General features: G+C 41.1%; 1 protein-coding gene and 1 long non-coding RNA gene across 2 annotated transcripts; both read left to right on the top strand.

The window, feature by feature from the left end:
- The first annotated feature begins 11,754 nt into the window (after positions 1-11,754).
- Positions 11,755-27,053, top strand: LOC121685520. The gene is made up of 3 exons (XR_006023379.1): positions 11,755-11,947; positions 24,975-24,978; positions 27,043-27,053. It is a non-coding gene; the product is annotated as an uncharacterized LOC121685520 (long non-coding RNA).
- On the top strand, positions 21,602-24,570 carry nkx6.2 (NK6 homeobox 2). Its single transcript, XM_042066087.1, has 4 exons — positions 21,602-21,706; positions 21,918-22,308; positions 22,990-23,162; positions 24,270-24,570. The coding sequence occupies exons 1-4, from the start codon at positions 21,650-21,652 to the stop codon at positions 24,492-24,494; spliced, it is 846 nt and encodes a 281-aa protein (XP_041922021.1). The 5' UTR covers positions 21,602-21,649; the 3' UTR covers positions 24,495-24,570.
- Positions 27,054-27,598: the final 545 nt, after the last annotated feature.

Below are 27,598 nucleotides of genomic sequence, written 5' to 3' on the forward strand. Positions count from 1 at the left end.
GCAGGAGCTCCGTGAAAGGGCTACGAGAGAGAGAGAGCTACCTGAAGTCAATGCCGCAACACAGCCTCGTGGTTCGGGAAACTGGCGGTGTACCTGCGGACATTGTGAAGCTATGGCCACCGAAGAGGAGTGCCTGTGTTGCATGGAGTGGGACCTGATGCGTCGCGACGGCGACTCCCAAGAGACACAGTGTTTTGTGGAGTCTGAAGATTTCCCCTCCTTGATAAACAGGGCTGTAGTTGAAACTTTTTTTCATGTCCCAAAAAGAAATTGGAGGCGGCCAAACCGGAGGGACCAGATGGACAGTTATCCACTAAGTAAGTACACTAGACAAGTTATGTTACATTGGAGCTATTATTTCTGATATAATTGAGCAAATTACGTTTGATTTTAGTTCACATCGCCAGCTGTAAGTGTTGATAATTGATCTGCATGAATGACCGAAAAACCTCTTGCCCTCCCCCTCCCTGCAGGCAGTGCAGACTTGTGGCTTACCGGGTGGTTCTGGAGTGGGGACTGAAAGGAGAGGTTCTTGGACCCAGACAAAGAAGAGTTCTGCCAAACTGTGTTGTTACAGCTATAAGAAATAAGTATCCCTCTCCCAGCGGAACTTACCAAGGTTTCCAGGAGGCAGAAGAAGCTTCAAGGATTCTATAATATGTTATGTAAATAGCCTGAATGTTTCATACAGTGCAAATAATGTACATAATGTTCATACCACCGATTTAAAATAAGAACAAAATACAAACACCAGTTTTTGTCTCCAAAAACTATATACAAAAAAGATGTTTTCAATGTGATAAGTTTCACAAATTCAGGATTGCTTGAAGTGTGACAATCTTCGTGACAGCATCTCTGATTTGTCTGGCCTTGGTACTAGGGCTATATTTGTCAATAAACGCCTTTGGCGTGGTGGAGGACGCGGCCTAGGCTCAAGAGTCCGTTCCTGCCTCATCCTCAAAACATCTTCCATGAGGTCTTTTGTAAAAGCCTGTGATGTTTTTTCGTAGATGGGTTTGGCCACCCACTGGCGGCTTGCTTTGGTGTAGGTGTACTTGAATCGAGTGTCTCCTAACAACCACAAAAGTATTGATAAATCAATTATTTCCCACAATGTAAGTTACCATAATCACCTGTTCCACTACAATAAATGTTACTACTGGTTGAGCCTGAAAATCTAACTTACAACTCTACTAATCAATACACAATTTGGTACAGTACAGTAGAGTAACAGATTCAGAGGCAAATGTTTATTTTGTTACCTTCTTGAGTTTTTTTCCTGTTGCCTGCCAAGATTCCAATTGTGGTCCATGATGGCTAGTTCAGTGCGGGCCCTCATTGTGTCATAAGCGTAGTGCAGCCGCTTTGGTGCATACTTCAGTGTAACATTGTGATACACTTCAAGCGATCCTGCAAGTGTCCAATTCAAATACATTACTAAAAAATAAATAGCAATATAGATTGTTGATAGATGGGTTACAAAGTTGAAGTGTACTACAATAGCTATTATTCCTGTGTCATTAGTGCAATTGTACAGGAGAACAGTGCTACTAATTTTCACAGCTGTGAACTTTGTCATGGTTTTGGGACTTTTTGGCGGCCTCTGGTGGTAATTTGTTTTAACACATGCTTTGTTAGCCTTAATTCTATGTTATTCATTTCACCTGGGTCCTGTATCTCTGTCATGTGACCTGACCATGTGGTATTTAAGCTCTGCTCCTGCCATGCCCTTTGCTTAGCCTTTGTTTGACATTGCTTTGTTACACTGCCTAGGCCTAGCCTTGCTACTGAACGCTGTTTTGCGTCACTCTGTTACTTTTGGACTTTTGGACTGTGTTTTGGATTATTCTCTTGGATTGCCCCTGTATGGAATACTGTTTGGACTAAAACTCCACTTTGTGGAAAAACTGAACTTTGTTAAGGTACGGTTGCAAAGTTGCCTCTGTTTGGATTTTTCTCTCCTTTGTTGGATTTTGTGATTTCCTGTGTGTTTTGGAAAAGAAGCTTCATGTTGGAATGAAGAAGAGTTACTGTCTACATAGTCTCTGCACTTGAGTCAACCCAACTGCTGATGGCTCATTAGGTAAAGAGTCAGTACTTGGATCCAGAGGCCTGGGTTCAATCCCTGAGCGTGACAAACTTCCTATCCTTTTGAGAATAAAATGATCAACTTCTAAGAAACAATTTGATTAGCGTGAGGGCATACCTGTATGTTTGAAAAGCGACATTTGCCTTAGATCACGAAGGAGAGTTTTATCCATAATGATGCCCTTCAAGGCACGGAAAGCCGGAGAATCATGTTTCAGCCATATTTTCCACATTTGCTCCTCCTCTGTGAAAGATGGGTGTTGACATTGGTTTTCTAAGCCGCCATCCTTCTCCCATCTATGAACACCACAAATGTGGTACTGCAGTGATGTCCAACGCTGCACACATTCCTGATAAACAAAATAGAGTCGACTGTCGACAGGCATGTCCAGTAGATTTTAAGTTGGCTGGCTCGTGTCGCCATCCTTTTCTTCTCAATTGCTGTACCACACTTGTGGCAGGCCTTGAAGAGCTCCAGCAAGTTGGACTCGTCCACTATCCACTTTCTTCCTGTCCATCCATTGTTTGTCCCTTGGTCAGAAGCAGAGCCTGAACCTGATTCTTGGCTGGAAGGAGTAGTGTCACTCAATGGCTGAAAGCTGACATCAGCAGGATCTTCCATCTCCATCTCCCCAAAGCTAACACTTAGGTCATGGACAGATGCTCCTGAACCTTCCGCCATGTCTTCCTGTTTGTGACATTACATAGTTAGATAATTTCAGAAAATAACCAAGCTTTTACTTCTGAATGTAATATCAACATTATCGCCAAGGGTACTTGAAAAATATACAGGAAGCCAATCAAAGTGTGACAGCTCCACTGCCTGCCTGGGTAGGGCTCCAATGTAGTATTGATTCTGCACCCATATCCTGGTAATTTAAAAAAACAGTGTTACTTCATTGTTGCCATGGGTGAATGTCAACAGTACTTGAATATAAACTTAGATAGTTAGTTTATTGATCCCCCCAAGGGGAAATTCAAGAAAAAACTTGATGCAAAGCTTACCTCTGACAGCTGCCATGTTGCATGCCGTGTGACATACATTCCAGAGGATGTTGGTGTTGTACGTGGCCTTACTGAAGCATGCTCAGGAGTTGATAGCAAAAGTCTGAAGGCAGGTGGTGGACCGGACCTCCTTGACACACTGCTTCTACACCATCTGCATGCTGGAGCCAGGTGGTCAAGAGCGTGCAGATTAGCTTTGGCATGTTAGCATACGCCATTTTCAAGTATGGCGCCGCATGGAGCATTTGGAACCAGCTCCATGCACGAAAATCCGTGTTGGGCACGAGCTCTCATGCGCGTACATGTTGGTGGGCGGGTACCTATCCGGCGGCTACAGCCAAACATTATTCAGTGCGTATTTCTTGAGGAGCCTATGAGAAGACGTGTATATTATGGTTATTTATGCATCATATGACAAATAAAGAAAGTGTATTGATCTTGTTTCGTTGTTGTTTGTCCCGAACAAAAATAGCCTAAACATGATTAAATACAATAAATTACACAACAGCGGCATAAAGCCCTTGTCTCGTTACACCATGGTCACGTTGCTGTCAACCAATAGCCGCCCCCTTTTGAGCTTGCCAGAGGTCAGTAGGCTACTACATTGAAACACAATTATTGCCGCGAGGCATTCCAGCCTACAAATTTAATAAAAGTAAACCATGCATAATTTAAAAAAATTGGCTCAATTTAGGTTACTTCGCTACGCAATAAGGTTTCCATTAGAGCACAGCGCACGTTCAATGAATGAGTGAAAGGGACTGCCTTGTCTCACAATAAACAGCTGGAAATTCCAACACTTTTTCAACTACACGAAACTTTACAGTGATCATCAAATACCCCGTAGATTTAAGTGCCCATCAGTCTCAACATTTAACAATATATTAAAAGTCCAAAAGTAAATTAAATCCCATACCAAAACCGAAAATCGTCTGCTTTTGATAGCCTAGTATGCCGCTCCAAACAAAACGCATGTCTCACAATAAAATGCACAATGTAAGAAATAAAGTTCTGCCTCGAATAAGCCTACCCCAAATAAATACCTGTGCTTTGCGAAGCCTAAGTAAATAGCAGACCCCGGACATAATGTAGGATTTACGGAAAGTATGCAATCATACGATGCTGGAAGTCTACTGTGCCTCTGACTCCGCTGCCTCATTTGGATGGTAGCCTAACTCGACAGGTGAGGTCAGGCAGACCGCTCTTAGTTAGAGCCGCTGTTATCCAATGAAATTAAGTTGCGCTTCAGGGCGACTCCACTGGACTCCACGCGCATTCCCGAGCAACTTTTTCTTCTTCTTGTTACGTGGCAAGCAAAGTATGTGCATTATCGCCACCCTCTTACTGGAGGACGACTCAGAATATCCAATAAAAATCGACGTTGGTTCATGCGTCATTTCCAGCTTTAGAACTTGGTGCATGGTCAGAGCCGACTGGCGCTGGATCCGAGCCCCAGTGTTCAAGATGGCGTTGACTATGAATTGGCTGGATTTACTAGCCTAGCCTCCGCCATTCATTTGTATGGAGGGCGGGACTTAGTCACTCTCCAGTTATATATAATACCTCCATGGTTGGAGCCTCTTTGTGGTAGACTGTGGGAGTGCAGCTAGGTCTGACATCATTTGTTGAGCAGAGGGTTCAGAACCACTTGCCTAAAATGTAGAAAAGTACATTGATCAGTACACATATCTGAATGCACTTACTAACTTACAATATGTACGCCACACATAACAAGATAAGAAAAAGTTGAAAAAGTACACAACTTATTTCAGGATAAAGTAATGGCATGCTTGGTATAAATGCTGCTGTTTATCGTCATAGGATTTTGACCAGCGGTCCCAAATTAGACCAACCAACCATCCCCCACCCGCAAACCAATGACCCATCCCCCACAAACTACAAACCAACCTCAGCCGCACTCTTATCAGAACAAAGCCAGGTTAGCACAGCTGGAAAACTACTGAAAGAACCAATTCCTCTGTCCACGTTCCCCCGTTTATTTACACAGAGGCAATGGAAATGCAATCAACTAAATGTACAGTTTTAATGAAGGTATACATACAGCTTTACTACAAAAAGGCTTGACTTTAGCAACAGCAAGCAAATAAAGTTTAGTGTTGCTATCTTATACGATTACGGTCCAGTAGATCTATGACCAAACAAATTCACACATTACCTCATTCAGATTATCAGCAACAGGTCTCTCGGCTCTCGGTATAGCACTTTTCTTTAGGTGATTTTTTTTGGGAGGATTGGAGGCTCTTCTGGTTATGATAAAGTCGTCCTTGTAGAAATGGTTACTCCAGACGCGGTAGTCCTTCTCTCGCAGCATTGTTACCGGTGTTTCGACATCTATGTGTAATACTACCAACCACTGCTTCAACGTATAGCTGTGCTGCAGAGGAAGTCTGTGAAAACTTTTTTTCCAGATTATAGTGCTTCATTTTCTTACCGCAGCCGGGAAAAGCACAAACACGAACCATTGTCTTCTCTTCTCTTCTCTGCACTATGCGCATCTTCCTTCTTTGCACACATCACGTCACGTGTACAACACCTCTTCATGCAACAACGTTACACGCGACATTCACGCGAGATTTCCTTCACATCCCAGAGTTCCGTTTTTCCCAAGATGGCGCCTGCTTGTATATGTCAACCAGGAGGTATGTTTGGAGTAGAAATCGACTAACCGCAAAAAGCACACTGGAGAAGGCGGTAAGAGTTCTTTTAGCTGAGGCTATTCAAGCAGGACACAACTGTTTTCGAACGGTTGGTATGCACAAAAACAAAAAGTCCTTTTGATGAAGTTACATAGGTTACATAGGTAGTTTTTGTTGTTGTTGTTGTTCGTAGATGATAATAGGGGCTGAAAATTGAAAACTTGGGCTCAGCCACGAAATACCTCGACTGTACTCGATGCCATTTTTTTTGGTTTGCTTTTTGTGCTATATGTTACTCTCATCATGCCATCTTCTGAGCATAGTGTAAAGCGCCCGAAGTCGACGACGACACAAAGACTACAAACGGTAACCAAACTCCATCTACTGCCACTGTTTCTGAGCATAACTACACCTGCTCCAGCACCCGCAACAAGAGTCCGGAGCTGTTACCCATCCCAGACAATGACCCTGACACTACCGCCAGACCAGATGGGAAGAGACTCAAAGGTGACTTAACACTCACAGACTTGCAATATAACATTGCAGCTATAATAAATGAGTGTGCTGATAACTTAGAGAGCATGATCAATCATAACACCGTGAGTATCGATGCCTTAAAAAAGTCAATTGACTTCATATTTACTGAAATTGGTGATTTGAAAACCGACATGTTATCAGTGAAGAATACATGCAAAATCAACGTTCAACGGCTCTCGGAGTTAGAGCTGCAAGTCAATGAAGCCGAAAGGTATCAACGGAGATGGAACTTAAGACTGCACGGCATCCCGGAAAGCATGCACGAAAACATCAAAGAGAAAGTTATCGACATCTGCAGTGCTGTTGTCGAAGAGTCTCGGGAAAATGTTAAAGAAAATGTGGACATTGTTCATCGGGGTTTAGTAGATTAAGTGGCAAGGGCTGCATAAGAAAGGTGGGGGAGGATTGGGATTTGGGGGGGGGGGGGGGGGGGGGGGGCACCAACAAGGAGCACCCAAGAGCAACAGGGGCAAGGAAAAACTCCCTTACCAAGGAAGAAATCTTGGGCAGATCCACGGCTCAAGGGGCTAACCCAACTGCCAGGGGTCTTGGTGTGTGTGTTGGGGGGATGACAGGGGAGATGGGATAGTGTGCTGTGTATGTGGGGAGAGGGCAGTGTGCAATATGTGTGTTGGAGAAGCTTCCTCATGAGACAATGTGCTGTGTATTTGGGGGGGGGGGGGGGTCAGTGTGCTGTAAGTATGTTGAGGATGTGTGTTGGAGAAATGAAGGTGTCATTGTTTAGATACTTCACACACACGTGCTTTTTAATTTCACAGACTACAACTACCAAGCTGGAATCAAAGCACATCGATTCCCCTCTCACACCCTGCACGCACTTAAAACAAATAAACAGGCGTCTCAGTCTCACGCATGTATAGGCAAAACTGTATCAGACCGGTGTAACATTGGTAAATCTTCCATTGCACAGAATGATTTTTGTATCACGTGCAACAAATGACAGTCGAAAGATACAATTACAGTGCTGCAATCAATTTGCTTGGTATAACCGCATTTATAGTTTTCTACAAATGCAATCAATCAAATTGGCCTCCATCACTCAACCAATGCTAACGGTAACATTACCTAGGTCCTTATTGATATTATAAGATTAACGTACCTGCAGTAAAAACCAAGCATGTCCGATACACATCCTCAGATTTATTTCGGCTTCAAGAAGAAATGGGAATTACATTTCATGTGAACATCATCCTATCCTTATTAGACGTTCTCTGCGGTAAACTACAGTCCTTGTAGGAAGCGTCCATTGTTTTTCCAACCAACTTTTAACTTCCAACAAAATTACGTCTCACTGCAACGATGCGCCATCTAGTGGACAAACGACTACTTATCGCCAATACTGGAAATGCAGCCATGATGATGATGATGAATATTTATTTTGGCTTTCTTTTAATCCTACTGAATTTGTAATTATGTATCGGCCGTTCTAATACCGATAGTATGTGCGTGTCTGTGTGTGCATGTGTATATGTGTGCTCCGCCATATACAGGCCAATGAGTGTACAGTCACTAAATGTACACATAACCTAATTTTTTTAGACCCCCCCATGGATGAAATTCTACGAAACTTGGCATACCCCCAGATAATGCCAGGTCAATCATACACATAAATTTTGGTGCAGTTCTGAACATCTTAACTGAAGATAGGGGCGATTAAAGCAGAATAATATTGCATTTTCATTTTTTACCGGGGGGTGCAAATCACAAATGAGTGATTATGGGCCAGGTTGATGTGGGCCATTGAGACCAACATACCATAAAAGATTCTTCATCCTCAGTGCCACGGTTCAGGTAGTTATTTAGGAAAAACTGCTTTTTTGCGGTTCGGGGAGCCCAGCACGGGGGGGAAGTGGCCCCCGGGGACGAAACGAAATTTTTCCATAAAAGTCTAGTGGGGTTACATACCCACCAAATTGTGTCCCGGTGGTTCGGTGTCCCGGGTATCGTTGAAAATTCAGGAAGTAGATGACGGGGGAAAAAAAAAAAAACTTTGACTTTCATAATAAACCACAAATGTGTAATAATAATTCACTTCAACTGAGAAGTTAACAAAAAATATTCCACTATTCCACAAGTTAACAAAAACAGAAAGAAAGAAAGAAAGACCGCCTTTGAAATGTAGCCTATCCCACACTTCCACAAACAGGCATATTGACTAATGTACAGTATAGGCTACATGTTTTTTGCATGGGTAGGCTATATTGTTTTTTGCATGGGTAGGCTATATTGTTGTTTGGTGATTTAGCCTGCTCCTTTACTACACCCTTATCTGAGCAAACAAGGCATACGGGTTTATTATGTAGGGTAATTGCTCTTTCTTACATTAAATAACTTTAATTTATTCTCTCTACTTGTCCCTGTAGTCATGGCCTCCTCATCACTAATTTCGGGCTCATCATTTTCACTGGTCGACTGGTTGATCTGCTGCTCAGTCTCTCCTGGCCTCTTTCTACCATCCATCCTTCCTGATGCTTGTGTCTACTGTAGGGCCGGCTTGGCTATCCATATCTGAGAAAACTTTTTGGAAAAAACGGGCTATATGGACCCAACCAACTCTTTTTGAGAGGGGAGAACTCCCTCGCGTAGGCTACAACCCATGCAGAGGCATTGCATTGGTGTCATGCACAGAATGCGGAACGTCTCCTACTTTAAGAAAAGATAGACTAACGTGACAAATGTCAATATTTTTTTCCTCGACGGCCCAAAAGTGAAGCGGCCCAAAAGTGAAGCGGCCCACCAGTCTTACTCTTCTTGGACTGAAGACAAGTCCTGCGAAGCTAAATAGTAGCCTTTCTCAGGCCGCTGAGGCAGGTAGCGGAGTGTTTAGCTTCACAAAAGCTGCCAATGTACAGAAACCTTTCTTGCAAATATGGCCACGGGTGTATATGACGTTCTCTTCACCACTATCCTGTTCACCGAGTTCACCACTATCGTCGGGGTGGTCGTCTATGATAACAGGAGGTCCTCCAGTAGGTGCTAGTGCTTTCATGGCGGTTTCAGTTGTGTGTCCTCCTTTAGCAACAAACAAGCGCTGAAATAGAGCGTGCAGCGTGCGTAATGAAATCTAGGAGCAGTGATTCGCAAAACCTCCCTTATTTGCAGTCGCACACATTTCTTCAAATTTTTTGTTTTAGTAACGAGTAACGAAGATGCTTAGTGGAAATATAACGGAGTAAAAGTATACATTTTATCTAGAAAATGTAGTGGAGTAAAAGTGAAAGTTGACATAAATTTAAATAGCGAAGTAAATTACAGATACGTGAAATTTCTACTTAAGTACAGTAACGAAGTATTTGTACTTTACAACACTGCGTACTCCTAAACAGGTTAAATGTAAAAAATCCAGTGTGCTTGAGGGTGATCAAGCATGAGACGCTTGTAGTGACGGGGCCTGTAGTTCTGTGTGCATGGTGAGGTGTAGACTGATGGCCGTTGGCTGAGGCCATTGTTGCCGCACTGCTCGTGGTCACCATGTGGAGGAGAGGTGCGATAGCCTGATCTGCAGTGATGGTGGAGGGGGGAGGGGAGGGGGAGTGCATCTGGGGTCTGTGTGTCTGATGGCTGTTGACTGAAGTCGTTGTCACCTCAATGTTCGTGGTCGCCATGTGGGGGAGGGGTGCAATATCCAGTGATGGTGGGGGTGAGTGTTGCACTGGTAATGAGGTGGGGTGGGGGCTGGGGGATGACCACCTCCTTGATGTTCCTGTCAAGGAGGTTGCCAGAGTCTTGGACAGCTCAACAGGCACAGGCAAGGAGGCATCAGGCGGGGGCAGGGCGTGGGGTGATGGGGGCTTAGTTCGCTGGATGTCCCCGAGATACAGAGCTGGAGAGACTGGGAGAGCAGTACTTGGAGCTGGTGCAGGGCAATCGAACCTGTTGTAAAAGTGGTTCATCTGGTTCGCCCTGTCCAGGTCTCCCTCCACAGAGCTGCTGCTCTTCTTAAGGCCAGTGATGGATTTCATACAGTCCCACACCTCCTTCATGTTGTTTTCTTGCAACTTCTGTTCCATCTTCCTTCTCAGCTCTGCCATGTCTCCCTCTTTAAATGCCATCTTTTTCCTATTGAGAAGGGTCTTGACATTACTGGTTATCCAAGGCTTGTTATTTGGATAGCAGCGTACAGTCCTTGTGGGAACAACAATGTCCATACAGAAGTTCAGATAGTCAGTAGTGCAATGTGTGACCTCCTCTAAGTCCTCTCCATTCAGTAGCACACTCCAGTCAGTGGACTCAAAGCAGTCTCTCAAAGCCTCATCCGCTTCTGGTGTCCACTTCCTGAAGGTGCGCGTGGCAACTGGTAGCCTCTGAACTTTTGGCTTGTACATTGGCTGGAGATGAATGAGGTTATGGTCCGACTTCCCCAGTGGGGGAAGGGGGGTGGCACTGTAAGCATCCCTTCACGTTTGCATACATCCATGTGCTGAGTTTCGAGCCTAGTGACTGTAGAGTGAATGACGTCACACGCTGTGTCCGGGAGGGCTTGAGGCGGAACGTAAACACAAACAACAATGGCGTGCGAGAACTCCCTCGGCATGTAGTATGGTCGTAGACTGACCGCTAGTCACTCCACATCCTTACAGCATACAGTCTCCTTCACTGTAACATGTCCGGGATTGCACCATCTGTTGTTTATGTATAGCACCAGTCCTCCTCCCTTCTTTTTGCCAGAAAGTTTATTGTCTCTGTCCAAACGAGCTACACTGAAGCCGGGCAGCTCAACGTTAGCCGGGGGGATATGGCTTGTTAGCCACGTCTCCGTAAAGCATAGCAAACTACAATCCTTGTACAACTTCTGATTTCTTACCAGGGCAGCCAGTTCGTCAGTCTTGTTGGCCAGTGAGTTCACGTTTCCCATAACCATCGCAGGAACTGAGGGCTTGTGTTGCCACTTCTTCTCCCGACGCCTAGTCCTCAATTTAACTCCCGCTCTGCACCTCTGAAAGCACCACAGCTCCTCTGGGATGTTTACGTGAACCCTACCAGCATTCCGTTGTATTGCAAGCAGCTGATTCCTTGTGTACACAAGTTTGCTGCCGCTGTAGCATTGTAATAGATCCATATCCATAGGATAGAATGAAAACACTCCTCAAAGTGCGTAATCCAAAAAAGTTGCTTAGTAAAAAGTAAACAAAAGACAGTAAAAAAACCACAAAGACACAGAGCTACCTCGCCATGCTGCCACTCTCGTCGGCACCGGAACCGGAAGTGTCCTGGGTATGCTGTGACACGAAAGTGGCTCTGTTTCAGTGTTGCTGTATCACCATGGTGTCTTATGCTGTCAACCAAACCTGGTCGGGAGCAGGTTATGTGCTTAGTATGTGCAAGTTATAGCTCAAATCGTGTAAAACTTCCGCCCACTGACCAATCAATTATCTTGAAAAACGAAGTTATCTCACGTGTAGGACTTTGTCATATATCTTACAGGTGGAGCTCCGTCTCTACAAACATGTAAGGCCCGTCTTTTGCCCAAACCTTATGCATTTCTAAAGAATGCCTTTTTGCATTCAATTTACATGTGTGGATGCCTGTGTTTGATCTGTATTGTCTTAGCTGGCCATGGCCAAAGATCCCCAACACCCGCTCATGCATAAAGTGACCATTTGCTCCTTGTTCTGGCCCCTCTACTGAGAGATAACTCAGTCCTGGGCCTACTTGATGTCTTCTGGTGAGATAGGCCAACCTCATTATCATACAGTATTGCTCTGTAAATATGTGTTGTGAATAATACATTCATGTTTGGTCTTGAATTAATACTTGTAATGTGGGCAACAGTCTGATTATGGTTTTGGGGTTCTCTTCTCTTCTTCTGTCTTCTTTCCCATCTTGGGGCTTCTTTTCCCATCTTCTCTTCTTTTCCACCTTGGACCTCTTCTCTGGGTCTCTCTCTTTTCCCCTCTCTCTCTCTCTTCCTCTCTCTCTCTGTCTCCCTTTGTCTTTCTCTCTCTCTCTCTCTCCCCCTTTCTCTATCTCTGGGTTTGTATTGTTTTATCTGGTGTATCTGTTATCTTTAACTTGTCAAGTTTACCTCTGTGAATTGGTTAAGTTTCCTTTGTTACCATTTGCTACTTTGTTACAGTAGACCCTGTGAGTTTACTTGTACATTCAACTGAAGTGATATTGGTTACATTTACCTTTAAGACTTAATGCCTATTAAATTGTTAATTTGCCTACCAATAGTATATCTTCAATTCTCGTAGTGTGCCATGCCATTCTCCTCCATAGCTGATAAACTAGTTACTTGGTAATTGATTGGTGATACAAATTATTAATCAAATGGAGTCAGATTAACGAGTATGTAATAATATCATTGCCATTTAACTCTTCACCCTATTTGTCCACAAAAGCTCTTTCAAGTGAGGATATAGCTCGACGTCTATATGTTTCCGAGGCTATATATATTTATATATATCATTTCGGAAGGCTTCTTACAAACATTTTGGATCTCAAATGCGCTTTAAAGGGACACCAGGCAACGTTTTCGTGTTAATTAATCATCTTCGTAAGTCGGTATATGGTTAAATGACTCATTATGGGGCGAATGAAGGCTCTCTCGCCCGCCCCTACTGCCTGTAGGAAGAATATCCCACTTGCAAGTTCGGTGTATCCTACCCGCCGACCGAAGCAGGATCAGTTTACAGCACAGAGGCAGGCTAACGAAACGCTAGAGATTGTTGCAAACGTGTGTCTAATGGCAGAGCCGGCGAAGAAGCAGCGAAAACCCTTGACGGAAGACGCAAAGAAAAGGAAAAGAGCTTCAGACCGAGCGAGGGGGAGTTTCGTAGAGAAAAAGCATCAGGCTTGCCTGGTGTGCCTTTAATAGTGTTGTGCGTGCAAATATGCCACTATGGACATGCACACCATACAACATCTGATGACAATCGATTTATTTGATGTTATAGGCTAGACACTGAGAACGCGCACAGATCTGAACTGAAAGCCTAGTTTGACAAATATATCATGTATCATGTACGTAACTGCTATCATAGTATCACTTAACTAAAGAGTCAAGGCTTTGTGTAGCCTGGATATATCTAGATAGCCTAGATATGTCTAACGTGCTTCGTAGTATACCCCACTCATGTCCAAGAAAACAGCATAGAGACTGGCTAGATCTTTAAATTGACACTAGTTAAGCATGTTTAAGTTAGGCTAATGAACATGTTGCATTCTATGCGGCCCGATTATGTCATTCTTTAAGTTACATAGCCTGTCTCCAGTTTTCCTCAACTTGACTAATAAAGAAGGGATAATAGGATATTTGACCAGCATATCATCAAAATGTCCGGAAAACAAAAGCTCTGCCGGTCACTTTGACCAGCACCATTTTCTTCAAGTGGAAACTCTGGTTGAGACAATACAGAAATACAAGATTAAAGAAGGGACTGTGAAGGGACATACATTAGAAAATACTATTTAGAGTCAGGTGTTTTGGTAAAAAATGTAGAAAATATCAGGCTTTTGAAAATATATCAACATAACTCCTCCCTAATCAAACACAAAATATAGACAGGAAGAAATCTGTAATGAATAGTTTATGTAGGTGTTACTGAAGTGGATATTTCTCCTCCACAGTGTACGGAAACCTAATTTTGAGAAAACACCCTTTAAAGATTATAGTGAAAGGAAATACATTTTTCAGCAGAAACCACTATTAACAGACAAGTCATTGATTTTGAAATCTGTAAATAGACAATACGTACCCAAAACCACAACTCAAGAGACAGATGTAGAAGAGAAAGCCCTATTCTACTCAATTTACTTAGAGTGTTGGGCACAACTTTGGCCTTTAATCTCGAAAATATATATGTTCCACTCCATCTACGACGGTAGACTTTTAGCATATGATTCAGGGGGGTATTAGGACCAATAAAAACTTTGAGACATTTCTGTTGCAAATTGTTTGTCTTTTTGGGCTAGACTGGGCCCAGTTTCCCGATAACGATGGCATGGGCGGACTGGCCATCTGGCATACCGGGCATTTTCCCGGTGGGCCGACGCACCTTTTGGGCCGATATAGAATAGGCTATATATATAATTTACTGTAATCATTTTGGCCAACAATCGGCCCAAAGGAAGGACAATCAGCGGCCCATTGGTTACATTTCCATATTGGCACTTGATCCAATAACAGCTCACGTCAGGCCCCACCCCTCGCATTTTGGCTCAGAGCCAAGATTCTGTGAGGCATTAAAAGTTAATCGAAGTTGCCTACACGAAATTGCGGCGGGTGCCGGTAGTGACAATAATGCAAAAGTAACACCAATGTAGAAGCTTCAAAAATACAATATTGCAAGTAGGCTAGCAGATGTCAGCAACATGTTGAAGTTCGTTGAGTTTGAACGAGGTAAGCAAGCATACAGAGCAGAGGGACAGTGAGCAGGTGGTGGAGAGTGTAGAGAGGCTACTGTACGTGATAAGAACTTAGTGGTGGAGCAGGTAGGCTATGTGTGACATGCCATGCTGACGATGATGATTATGATAACTTATTAATTGCGATAATGTATGATATGGTAATGATAATTATAGTAGGCTGATAACAATAGTAGGCTAAGGCCGTGCTGTGATTATAATAACAAATAGCGCAACTTAAATGTTCTAAATGAATGATTTGCAAACCCGGATAGCAAAAGTATCAAATCAATGTTAATTGTTGGTCAGATTGATCAGTTTCCGTCAGACGCCCAAAATTCAACATCAATGGCATGAGTGGTGGTTGGTCTCTCAAAGTAGAGCGTCGAAAGGGTTCTATCTTGGAAGGGTTATCATGGTAAAGATGGGCTAAAAGACTGTAGACTGACGGAAATGTAGGCTACAAAACATTAAGTCATATTCATGCACAAGCCAACTAAGCTATATATACAGTGACTTATACGATAGGCTACTGAAAGACATTAAAGATATGTACATGTAGTTAATGTAGCTATACTGTTCCAAAATGTACCAGCAATGTAGGTAGGTAGTATAGCCTACAGGAATAAAATATTTCCAGCAACAGCCCTGTTTATTTCGTGTGGTTTCAGTTGTCCTACAGTGATTAATGTCTACGACAATCTAGGAAATTTAATTCTTTACACATAGGCTTCAGTAACTGTTTGGTGCTGCTGTCAGTTGAGCCTTATATAGTTTAAATGTAGCCTATTGAATAATTTGAAATGATACTTTGAATTCAAGCAGATCAATCTTCTTTAACAATTGCTTTTATAGCCTACTTGAATATGGAGATCATGTGCTCCATGGCTACCTCTGAACAGTCAGAGTGATAGCCAATGAGGCCTACATCACTTTCAGTGCAGTTGAAAATATATGTATATTTAAGGGTAATGCAAAGATTTTGTATTTAATTAGGTGTGCCCGACCGATTTGAGGGCCGCTTGGGCCAAATATGCCAGGGCCGATTTTTGGTCCCAGTCTGCCCCTGGGCCCACTTCCCCGAAAGCATCTTAAGCCTAAGAGCGTCGTAAAGTCCCTCTTACGAACGTCTTAAGATTTGCCGACTGTTTCCCGAAACCATCGTAGCTTAAGAGCATCGTGAAAACACTCATAGATCTACGAGTGCTCCAGAGTACTCGTTACCGGCTAAGAGCGTCTTAACAGTACTTCTCACTGAGGTCACCAACAGGACATACAGAGGAATTACAACTTAGAATACATAATCCAATTTACGTTCCCATTCTTTATTGTGTTTACTTGTGTTGAATCAGATTTTAGCGTGCAAAATAGCCTACATTTAATGGTCATAATAATGTGATGAAAAGCGGACAAAAATGCAATCAAGTTATGAAACGAGACGTTGCCAGAATAGTTTGACATTATCTTTGCTAAGTGAATATTTTATTAGGCCTATGAGGTAAAAAGCAGAGAAAGCAACATGTGGTTTAGTCTGTAGCCTACTGCATCAAAATCTAAGCCTACACATTTCCTCTCTTTCTTACTCGACTTCTTTCTTATCTTCAAACGTGTTCTTAAGTGGCACCGCGAAAAATTGTTGCATGGTGCAACAATCTAATCTTAAAATAATTACAATTATTTATGTCTCTGTGTGGTATATAACCTACATGCAGATGTCAAAGTGTTTCTATTTTCGTATTAATGTGAATTAATGTGTAGATCCGAAGTTTAAATGGTAGGCCTATAGCTGTGACGTGCAGTCACCTGACATCACCGTCAAATCAGAGGATATTTCAGAACTATTAACGTGGACAGTTCCCCTTAAGAGCATCTTAAGAGCAGTGCATGCGCGTTCACGCTACGAGCATGTTCGGGAAACAGTCGGAAAAACCAAACGAACGATCGTAAGATGAATCGTAGAAAACCCTCTTAAGAGCGTGTCTCCGTCGTTATCGGGGAAGTGGGCCCTGAACGATGGAGACACGCTCTTACGAGGGTTTTCTACGATTCATCTTACGATCGTTCGTTTGGTTTTTCCCGAACATGCTCGTAGCGTGAACATGCGTGCACTACTCTTAAGATGCTCTTAAGGGGAGCTGTCCACGTTAATAGTTCTGAAATATCCTCTGATTTGACGGTGATGTCAGGTGACTGCACGTCACAGCTATAGGCCTACCATTTAAACTTCAGATCTACACATTAATTCACATCAATACGAAAATAGAAACACTTTGATATCTGCATGTAAGCATCCCAAGTAGGTTATATACCACACAGAGACATAAATAATTGTAATTATTTTAAGATTAGATTGTTGCACCATGCAATAATTTTTCGCGGTGTCAAGAACACGTTTGAAGATAAGAAAGAAGTCGAGTAAAAAAGAGAGGAAATGTGTAGGCTTAGATTTTGATGCAGTAGGCTACAGACTAAACCACATGTTGCTTTCTCTGCTTTTTACCTCATAGGCCTAATAAAATAAAGCGTTCACTTAGCAAAGATAATGTCAAACTATTCTGGCAACGTCTCGTTTAATAACTTGATTGCATTTTTGTCCGCTTTTCATCACATTATTATGACCATTAAATGTAGGCTATTTTGCACGCTAAAATCTGATTCATCACAGGTAAACACAATAAAGAATGGGAACGTAAATTGGATTATGTATTCTAAGTTGTAATTCCTCTGTATGTCCTGTTGGTGACCTCAGTGAGAAGTACTGTTAAGACGCTCTTAGCCGGTAACGAGTACTCTGGAGCACTCGTACTGTAGATCTACGAGTGTTTTCACGACGCTCTTAAGCTACGATGGTTTCGGGAAACAGTCGGCAAGTCTTAAGACGTTCGTAAGAGGGACTTTACGACGCTCTTAGGCTTAAGATGCTTTCGGGGAACTGGGCCCTGACCTAGCCCATATGTGATTTGCATTTGCAAAAACATGCCGCTTTAATTGCAATTATATATTCGGTTGAGATATTCTGAACTGGACCAAATTCCATGTGTATGATCACCCTGACAGTCTCTGGGGGTATGCCAAGTTTCATGGAATTCCATCTATGGGGGGCCATACACTAAATTCATTTATTTGTAAATTTAGTGACTGTACACCCCTTGGCCTGTAGATGGTGGTGTTGAGTGAAGGGTTGCTGGTAAGGGATGTTGTGGATGTTGAAATGTACCCCCCCCCCCACACACACACACACACCATTACACCTCCTCACCAACCCCCCCTTCCACACACACACACACACTCGTAAACTGCTACAGGTACACCCCCCCCCACACACATATACCACACCCCATTACCACCTCACCCACACACACAACATTACAACTTACCCTTACACACACACACACACAAACACACACACCACCCTCCACACACAGACACACATCACACATTCATACACTGCCACAGGTTCAACCCCCCCCAACACACACGCACACACACACAAGATTCAGCTCAGTCTGAGTAGCCCCCTGGTTTTCTTAATACAATGGGTACCTTCGCTGCTTGGCCTCCAATAAGGTGATTATTACATTTTTACAATTTGTTAACCCAGCCGATAACGTAATAACCATCCAATAATGTAAAAACGTATTACATTATTGGCAAAAAAATATTACGTTATTGGTTCAGATATGTTATTACATTATAGGCAAGTTATTACATTATTGGATTTATTATATTAACATGATTATATTGTTGGCCCATTACTAAAGTGTCACCCATTTCTTTTTAATTCAATTAAATTTCAATTTATTGTGCTATAGAGCGCCAAAACATTCCACATATATCATGGCGTTTTACAGAGTGAAGACAATCAGAGAAAAAAAGAAAAGAAAAGAAGGCCCATGGGTAACAGGGGCAAAGTTTTTGATTGCCCCTCTAAGTGTCACCAATCATCACTTTATTAATCCTGCCATTTTTGGCCCCTTTATTGCCTGCTCCTCAAACAATTTTCCGCTTGTCTCTGGACAAATCTCAGCACACTTTTCTTTCACCATGCCTTTATAGAGGGGTCGCCTTATAACTTTGCTTTTATTGTTCCCTGGCCCCATTTCAAATTACTCTAAACCACTAAGCCTACTATAATTAGTAACGTTTTTTTTTTTTAACAAGGCTACAGCCTGCACCAACCAACAATACAATAATTGGCCACTACATTAGGTCAACATAAATGTGTTGTCTTAACACCCAACTGATAACTCCACTGAGTCATTTGTGTTAGGGATCTGTTAGCTGTCTACGAGTCCAGAGCAGACATACATTTAGAAGTGTTTTCACAACGTTCTTAAGGGATAATCGTTTAAATGGTCCAAAAGTGTAAAACATTTGTAAGAGGGACTTTACCAACTTGAACTTATAATGTTTTCAGGATACTCAGCCCAGGGTGATCTGAAGAGAAAGTATCAAATCCCTTGCTTTGCCCTTGCTTTGTCTTTTTATTGTCCAATTTGATGGAATGTCATTGGATAATTCTTTGAGCTATTTATATGAGCTATTTTTGTTATAATAATAATAATAATAATAATAATAATAATAATAATAATAATAATACATTTGCTTCCTTTCCTTGTTTCCTCATGGTCAGACATTTCCAAAGGATTGTTTTTATATCTCTTTTCATTCAAATTTACCAGAGGTGTCTATAAATGTGGAGGCCACAGTATGTGTTGATAAACCCTCTCAGCTTTCTTTGTAAGTAATTGAAGTTGTCCTAAAAATACAAATACAAATAATCCCTCAGAAATCTGCTGTGATTTTTACATACTGTGGTTGTGACACAATAAGTAGCCTATAATGATTGTGGCAAGTGGTCCTGACAGCTGCCCTTTATGTTGCCTACATTTACAACATTTAAAAGAATGTCTGATGAACTAAAAAAGCATAAAAAGTCACAATCTTACCCATATAATGTAATATGTAGGCCTACATACATGTATTAACTTTAAAGGAAAATAGTTGAAATAATAATATAAATAATATCAGTAATATAAATTAAACAGATGAGGGTTATTGTTGTTAAAATGCATTCTATTATTATTCCTCCATAACACATAGATGCCTCCCATTTGGCCTGTTAAACGTTGTAGCCAATTCAAAACTTATTTAGAAAATGTGTTTGCGTTGGTTAACAGTAAGGTGTAAATTGACAGCGTGAAGTAAACACTTTCCTTATTCCCACTTTCACGTTCGAATGTCCAATGCTGTATGCCTATTTAACACTCGATTATAAAGTTTAACAAGCACTTAGAGTTCTTCTAATTGGTGTCAAAACACTTCTCAAACAAACCGCTATTTGCTTAAGCCTATCTCTGATCCTATTCTGACAAATCTACTTCGATCTCTTTCGCACATTCCTATATTTTGACATATGTTTTCTAAAATGTTTGTTTGATTCTGTCGTTCTAAGAATACCACGGGGTTACATAGGCTAAAATGAGGCTTAGGATAATATCTTTGTATCTTAGAAAAATATTTAGGCGTAGGTTAACACGTCATCTCGTGGTTTAAATATTGTAGCTTATGTCCACCAGATGTCTCCCAAAGACTAGGCTATGTCCCAATAGGCTCTGGTTTCTATATTTTTTTTACCTCGAAAAGGTAGACTACAGCATTAAGCCCGTCCTTAACGTAATAGTTTCATAGCCTTTTTATTTGAATGCCAAAATAATTATTTTGATAAGTTCTCATCTTTGCCCTAAACAGGAACAAAAAATGAAACTCTGGTTGTGTTTTTGTTTGTTTGCTTTCTTAGCTATAAAAGCGTATGCACACGATAGGCCTAGGCTATTCAACTGAGAACTTAAAAATATACGTTTATAAGTTTGCCCAACCAGAAATTCCGTTGTTTGTGATAGATGCGTTAAGCCTATGATTTAATGTAACTTCATACAAAAAAAAAAAAAAAAACAGTTAAATGGTTCCTATACTGCCCTAGCTGGAAAGACTCAATTGTTAAAAAATGTCTCTTGAATCTCTCCGTCTTATTGTGTATAAATAAAGTTTTATTTTTAAGTTTAGGCTGCTGACTAGGCCTAGGGCCTATGTGGTAGGCCTAGGCTATTTTGTAGAGACCCACTTAATTTCTCTGACAGAGCCCATTGCCTAGGTCCATTTGACATGCTTTATAGCCTACCGTCAATGTTACTTCAGCGTTTCACTGTGTTATTAGGAAACTACATTTTTGTTATTATTAAGAAGACGAACAAGAGAAGGATTAAGAGCTTTTAACGAATTCGCCTAGGATATGATTTTTTTTATCTGCGCGCGGAAACCAAAGGGGTCGAACTTTGCTCCCTCCTTGCCAAGGGAAATAGCCGACTGAAAGAAACTACCGAAGCCAGTGTAGAGTATTTAAAGCGCAATGCATGACTATATTTTATTCTAGCTGTTTATTACGATATTTAGCCTATTTGTGTTTTATGTCTTAGTTGCACGTTGGCTACTGTCTTTTCTGTAGCCATGCAGCAGACTGTTTGGTAGGCCTGCATTGCTGGTATCTCTTAACCCACAACCACACCTGGCAACGTGACAAAAACAAGATTTGATTGTAGTCTACAAACAGACTGACCAAAACACGTGGGCTACAACGTTGAAACAGTCTATTCCCCATGGTCAAAGAAGCCCGATCAAAATATGCCCTATAGTCCTTCTATCGGATTATTGTCGCTCCATATTTTCCATAAAAAGATCAGTTATTATCAGCACTTAAACAACACCTGATATCGCTTCCATAAACCTACCCTATGTCTAGAGCGTCCCAGTATTTACCGTCCAATCAAAGGCCACTATAACTTAACATTATCCAATGGAGAGTAAGCACATGCAGGCTGGACCGATATCACTGTAGCCTACTCTCTCCCGACTCATTCATAGCAATAGACGATTTAGCACGCAGTTCTGCTCAACCACAATACGACATTAGGCATCGTCTTACCTATACTTCAATGCATTCCTGTGCTGCTCTCATGATCTCGGATACTTTCGCAAACCGCCAGCCATTGGTCAGGCTGTGATATGAGCACAAAAAGTTTATTTGTTTTACTTTTTCCGTTCTGGTGTTTCAGATAGTCTTAGGCGTATGGGGTAGCCTAAATTGCCCAATAGTTCACTTTGCGTAGCCTATGTAGCCTACATTCAAAGCGTTTTTCTTTGACTTTGTTCATAAAGTAAATCTCCTTAATAACCTACTTACAAATGTTATCTGTTGGGCAGATGGAAGCTAATCGACAGACTGCTTTCGTAGTAGGCAGTACGCCACTGGCAGCGCTGCATAACATGACCGAGATGAAGACTTCTTTATTCCCCTACTCCTTACAAAATCCCACGGGGTTTAAAGCACCCCCGCTCACCAGCATGAACGCCCAGATTGCCCTGGGAACACCACATGGAATTAGTGACATCCTGGGAAGACCCATCACCGCAGCAGGGCAACTGCTATCGGGTTTTCCAAGGATAAATGGATTGGCCACCTCTGCTGGAATGTACTTTAATCCCGTGTCTCGTTATACGAAACCACTGACGGAGCTACCAGGAAGAGCACCCATCTTCTGGTCAGGAGTCATGCAGACCACCCCTTGGAGGGATTCACGGGTGACATGTCCAGGTAAGTTGTATTCCCTGAAAGTAGCGGAGCCGACATCATGTGAATAGGCTACTTGAGGTCAAGATGCCAGTGCTTATACTAGCCTACAGTTTTTTAGAAAGATAATGTTGACTAAATGTGTGCATACATTTGAGTTTCCTTGTCTGTAGGGTTTTATAATGTCAAGAAAGACCTTGACAAAACCACAATCATAGACCTACTTTGATCTCAAATTGTAAAACGCATTAAGATCAATAGCCTTCCACATGTACTGTAGGTCTACTATGCAACCGAACCCCTTAATGTAATCCCTTATAATGCTTTAGGCTATAGACTGACTTATGTCTTTCAGATTTGCCCCTTAATGTTAGTCTTTAAAAGTAATTATGCCTATACTTCTCATCTTTAATTAATATGGATATTGTGTATTGCGGCTCTCAGTTTGGAAACATGCTACTTTTATTTTGTCATCATAGCCTACCTACATTGTTAAGTAGCCTAGACAGCTAAACCTGTTGATTGGCCCTTAATTACATGGAGTTGTGATTAATAAATTTACGGTGAAAACTGGTCAATGCCCAAATAACTGAGTAGCCTATAGGGTAAGGTGAACTAAGCCATTCCTAAATGGAGCGTTTTTTTATTTTGTGAATTGCCCTGCTACTAGAACACATCTGACTCAACATTAAAATGTCTTTTTAGCTCAAGCTAATATGCTGCTGGACAAGGATGGCAAGAAGAAGCACTCAAGACCAACATTTTCAGGACAACAGATATTTGCTTTGGAGAAAACTTTCGAACAGACTAAGTACCTTGCCGGTCCAGAGAGGGCTCGTCTCGCTTATTCCTTGGGCATGACAGAAAGTCAAGTAAAGGTGAAAATAGTACGATTATTATTAACATTATGCTACACATTCTTTGTGTAGGTAGGTATGGCAAATATATGCACAAGTTTCAGGACACTTAGAATATAATTGTCTATCTTCTCATTTATTTATTTATTTATTTAAAGAAAAGATATTAGAGGATTCTTTGACGCAATATTTCAAGGACTCGGTTATTTCAGATAATTCATTTCAAGTAGCCTACATGTTCGATAACTTTTTCAACGTGTCATGTTAATGTCGCTATGTTTTGCTATTCAAACGCAGGCCTAGGCTATATTTTTATTCGAAACAAAGAAATTCCTCCGTGACCTCAAACTTTTGAACAGGCTATGTGACTTTTCCTGCTTTTGGCTATTCTATATGTTGGAGAAAGCCTGAGACCTGTTTTAAAGAAGCTGCTAGCCTACGCCTATTTTCTGAACCCCCATGAGCCTATGAAACATAATGCAGCCTAACTATTTTTTTAAATAGAGTAGCCTTGGCTAATTTTGAAATTTACATCTAAACGAAAGTAGGCCTAAAGACATTAAAACCCCTTAATGTTATTTCAAATGTTAGGGATAGCCTATATGTCCGAATTTTAGTCAGAATTGGACTTTTGGACATTTTGTATGCCGTTGATTCATGGGTTAATTGTAAAAATATGGATGGGCTATGGACATTTAAGGCCTACGTAACATATAGCCTAACAATGATTGCCATGCAATTTGGGCATTAAGTCACATCAATAATGATAATGAATAGGGGAGTGTCTGGACGAACAACACAAGCCATTATTTTGTGAACAACCACATAGGCTATCATATGTCTTGGGACAAATAGGGCAATAGTTAGGCTACATGCACGGACGTAGCGTTTCATGTAGCCTAGGCCTTAAACACTCCGAGAAAAGGCGAGTGTTTTGTCTAGCGTTTCATTTGTAGGCCTACTGGCTCTCCCCTGACCTTAACATTACATAGTCTAGCCTACAGCCACATGAACGCCTCCACTTTTTCACCTATTTCTTAGAACTAGCATTAATTTCACTTTCAGTTATTTAAGGTGTCATTCACTTTGCAGCGAATGCCTGCGCTAATAACACTATTTCTGTATCAGGTTTGGTTTCAAAACAGGAGAACCAAATGGCGAAAAAGACATGCTGCAGAAATGGCAACTGCCAAAAAGAAACAGGACTCTGAAACGGAGAAAATGAATGAGACTTCGGACATCGAGGACGATGATGAGTACAACAAGCCTCTGGACCCAAACTCAGATGATGAGAAAATTACTAGACTGCTGAAAAAACACAAGACTACCTCGCATCAGCCCATGCCGCAATAACTCGAAAACGTGGTAGCAACGTCCTGAATAATCCGATTTAAACAGGGTATGCTATAGGCTAAAATATACAGAAATATGTATGTGTGTGTTTATATATATATATATATATATATATATATATATAGAGAGAGAGAGAGAGAGAGAGAGAGAGAGAATGTGAATACATGTGTACAGTTTTTTACAATGATGCTTTCATTACCAGCAGCCCATAGGCAATGAGAGAATTCTAAAACCAAAAGAGCTATCTGTAAGAGTCTAGTCATGTAGTCTGTCTAACATGAGTTATGCGTAGCCTGCCTCTTGACTATTTGTGTTAACTTTAAAATCCTTGGCTGTGCTAAGCTAAATAATGTGTATAAGTATTTTAACAATGTTAGTTTTCACAGAAGTGAATTCTACTCTCATTTCAAGCCTGCAGTGTGCCAACTCCACAACAGGACTGCATATGGATTGTTGAATAGAAAAAGTAACAGGCTAGAGCTTTGTATCACAAATAAATTATTTAACAACTTTTTTATGATATCCAGCTGGTGTGCCATTAATTACTTGCCCATGTCATTTTTTCGTAACATGTGGGGCCATTGTTTCTCATTATTATTATTATTATTATTATTATTATTATTATTATTATTATTATTATTATTGTTGTTATTCTCATTAATATTATTGTCAGATTTGAAATGGAGCAAAGTGATAACATGTTAAAGTGGAAAGTACTTTCACTTTCATCATCCTAACATATGAAGACATAATACAAGACATTCAACATTAAAAAATTAAGGTTTTCCACTAGTTTATGTGATTTGATGAAATAATCAGCTACTACACAAGGACACGCGATTAGATTCAAGATATGTATTCGTTAAAGACTAAAATCCACCTGCATGGTTGCCTTTGCGATTTACATTAACCTGCCTGTTGTGTTTTGGTCCAATTAGATGTCTAAAAATTATATCTATTAATCATACTGTTATGAGATTTGTCCACATAGGGCATTTGAACACACAACATATGTTTTGATAATGTTTTTTATTTATTTAAATGCTTTATTTAACTTGACCATAAAACATGAATGGGTGAAGAATAAGGGTGTTTTCACACATAGTCCTTTTTAAAAGAACCAAACTCAGTCCACTCGACCACAAAAACTATAGATCTGTCTCTTTATCTCAAAGATTTTCGAAAAAGTAGTTTTTACCCAAGAGTCATCTTATTTAAATACTTTTACTATCCATGACAAGTTTCAGTCGAGCCAATCATCCTCACTGTTGACTCTGGTTCCTATGGAATTTTAGTTCTACTTGATCTCAGTGTGGCGTTTGACATAATTGATCATGATTAAAAAAAAAACTAGGGGTGCACCGAATCCAAGGTTCGGTTTCAGGCGAATCTTCAACCTTTTGATGGGGTTCGAATTCTCCTGAACCTTGTTTTATCAACCAAACTGAATCCTGCGCAGTGTTTCCGCTGCTGCTAGAATATGAGTGCCGTCGCAATGGGCTATGCAACTATCCATCTCATTGCAAGAGAATTATCTCCTATGATCCAAAATAGACGTTATATCCAGGTTTTTGAACTTGTATTTTAACTAATGACATAGAAAACATAATGAACTGCATCCACATATCAGTTGCCTAAAACTGTGAGACTCAGCCCTTTCACAGACAATCTTAAAGTAACAGGCGCTCAATTAGCCTCTCTCACAGTCTTAAAGTGGCAGGGAATTAGACCACCAATACAATGTAGCCTAATAATATCACAAATAAGTGTAACAGTTTAGTTTACAGGCTGGAAGTGTAATTAATTGTAAACAATATTTTTTGTGTTGTTCCCAGGCCTAGAATTTCTCCATTTTAGGGTCACGATTTTTTTATATATATATTTATTGAAGGAATCAATGCAGTTATACAGGATAACAATACAAGAGCTTTCCCTCAGGGTTTTCTGACATTTTCAGCAACAGAACAACAAAAGCCTACCAAACCTATGCCACATCCACCCCCCACCCCTCTCAGAAAACAAAAAACTAAAAAAGAAAAGCCAGCCAGAGAGAATAATTAAATAATGACAGTCAACATACTCTAGTGCACAAGATAAATTCAGGAAAGAGAGAGAGAAAAGCCGCACACTCAATGCTAGGGGTGTCACCCTGGGCATTATTTGTCTCACACGCTTCTGCCCATTTGACCAGCAGAGGTTGCCATATTTTTGGAAGATTCTTTCTTTGTTAGAAATCTTATAGCTGAGTCTTTCCATGTGTAATACATTGCCTAACTCTCTAAGCCACTGCTGATTTCCACTGTGAGGCGTCTGGCCAATAGAGTAGGCTACAGAGGGACATGGCTTGCCCTTTATAGTTTGTGATGTTGGGATTAAACACCACTGAACCAAAGATGGCAAGGAGTGGGTCAGGTGCAATACTTTTGTGAAAGGCCTTTGAAATATAGTGAAATATAAGAGACCCGAAAAGAGTTAATTTATAACGAGTTTGCCATGGAGCCTGGCTTTAGAGTAATGAAGCCTGTGGACAACTTTAAATTGTATTAAGGAATGTCTGGAGTTTATAGAGCTGCTATGAATTCTATCCAGAACTCCCTCCCAAACCGTTCTACCAATCTCCATGTTAAGTTCCTGCTCCTAATCGTTCTTCATCTTTTCAGTGGACACTCCTTTGTGGGCCAGTAGGATACCATACAGGGAGGATACTGTGCTTCTGCTTCCTGGTATAAGGCCTTGAAGACTGTCCAGTGTGTTGTGTTAGGGCATTTGTTTGTAGTGTGGTATATGAGTGCTGATGTAATGCCTAATCTGTAAGAACCTGAATAAGTGTTGGAGGTGTTGAAATGACATTATGGTTTCCTTCAAGGTACAGGTCCTGTATGAAAAATATTTTTGGCTTTCCAGATGGAAACTGGATCCATCATTCTTAAGGAGGGAAGTATAATTGGATTTTTTTTTTATATAAAGGTGTCTTTATTTGCTGGGTTATTAAGGAGTGCTGGGAGGGTGGTAGCACCACATGTAGATAATTTAATCTGAAGCCAAGAGGGTACATCTTGATTGTAGTGGGCCATTGGCAAACCATTACGCCAGTAAAGTAGTAC

Source organism: Alosa sapidissima, chromosome 16 (assembly GCF_018492685.1).
Source record: "Alosa sapidissima isolate fAloSap1 chromosome 16, fAloSap1.pri, whole genome shotgun sequence".
NCBI classification, from domain to species: domain Eukaryota; kingdom Metazoa; phylum Chordata; class Actinopteri; order Clupeiformes; family Clupeidae; genus Alosa; species Alosa sapidissima.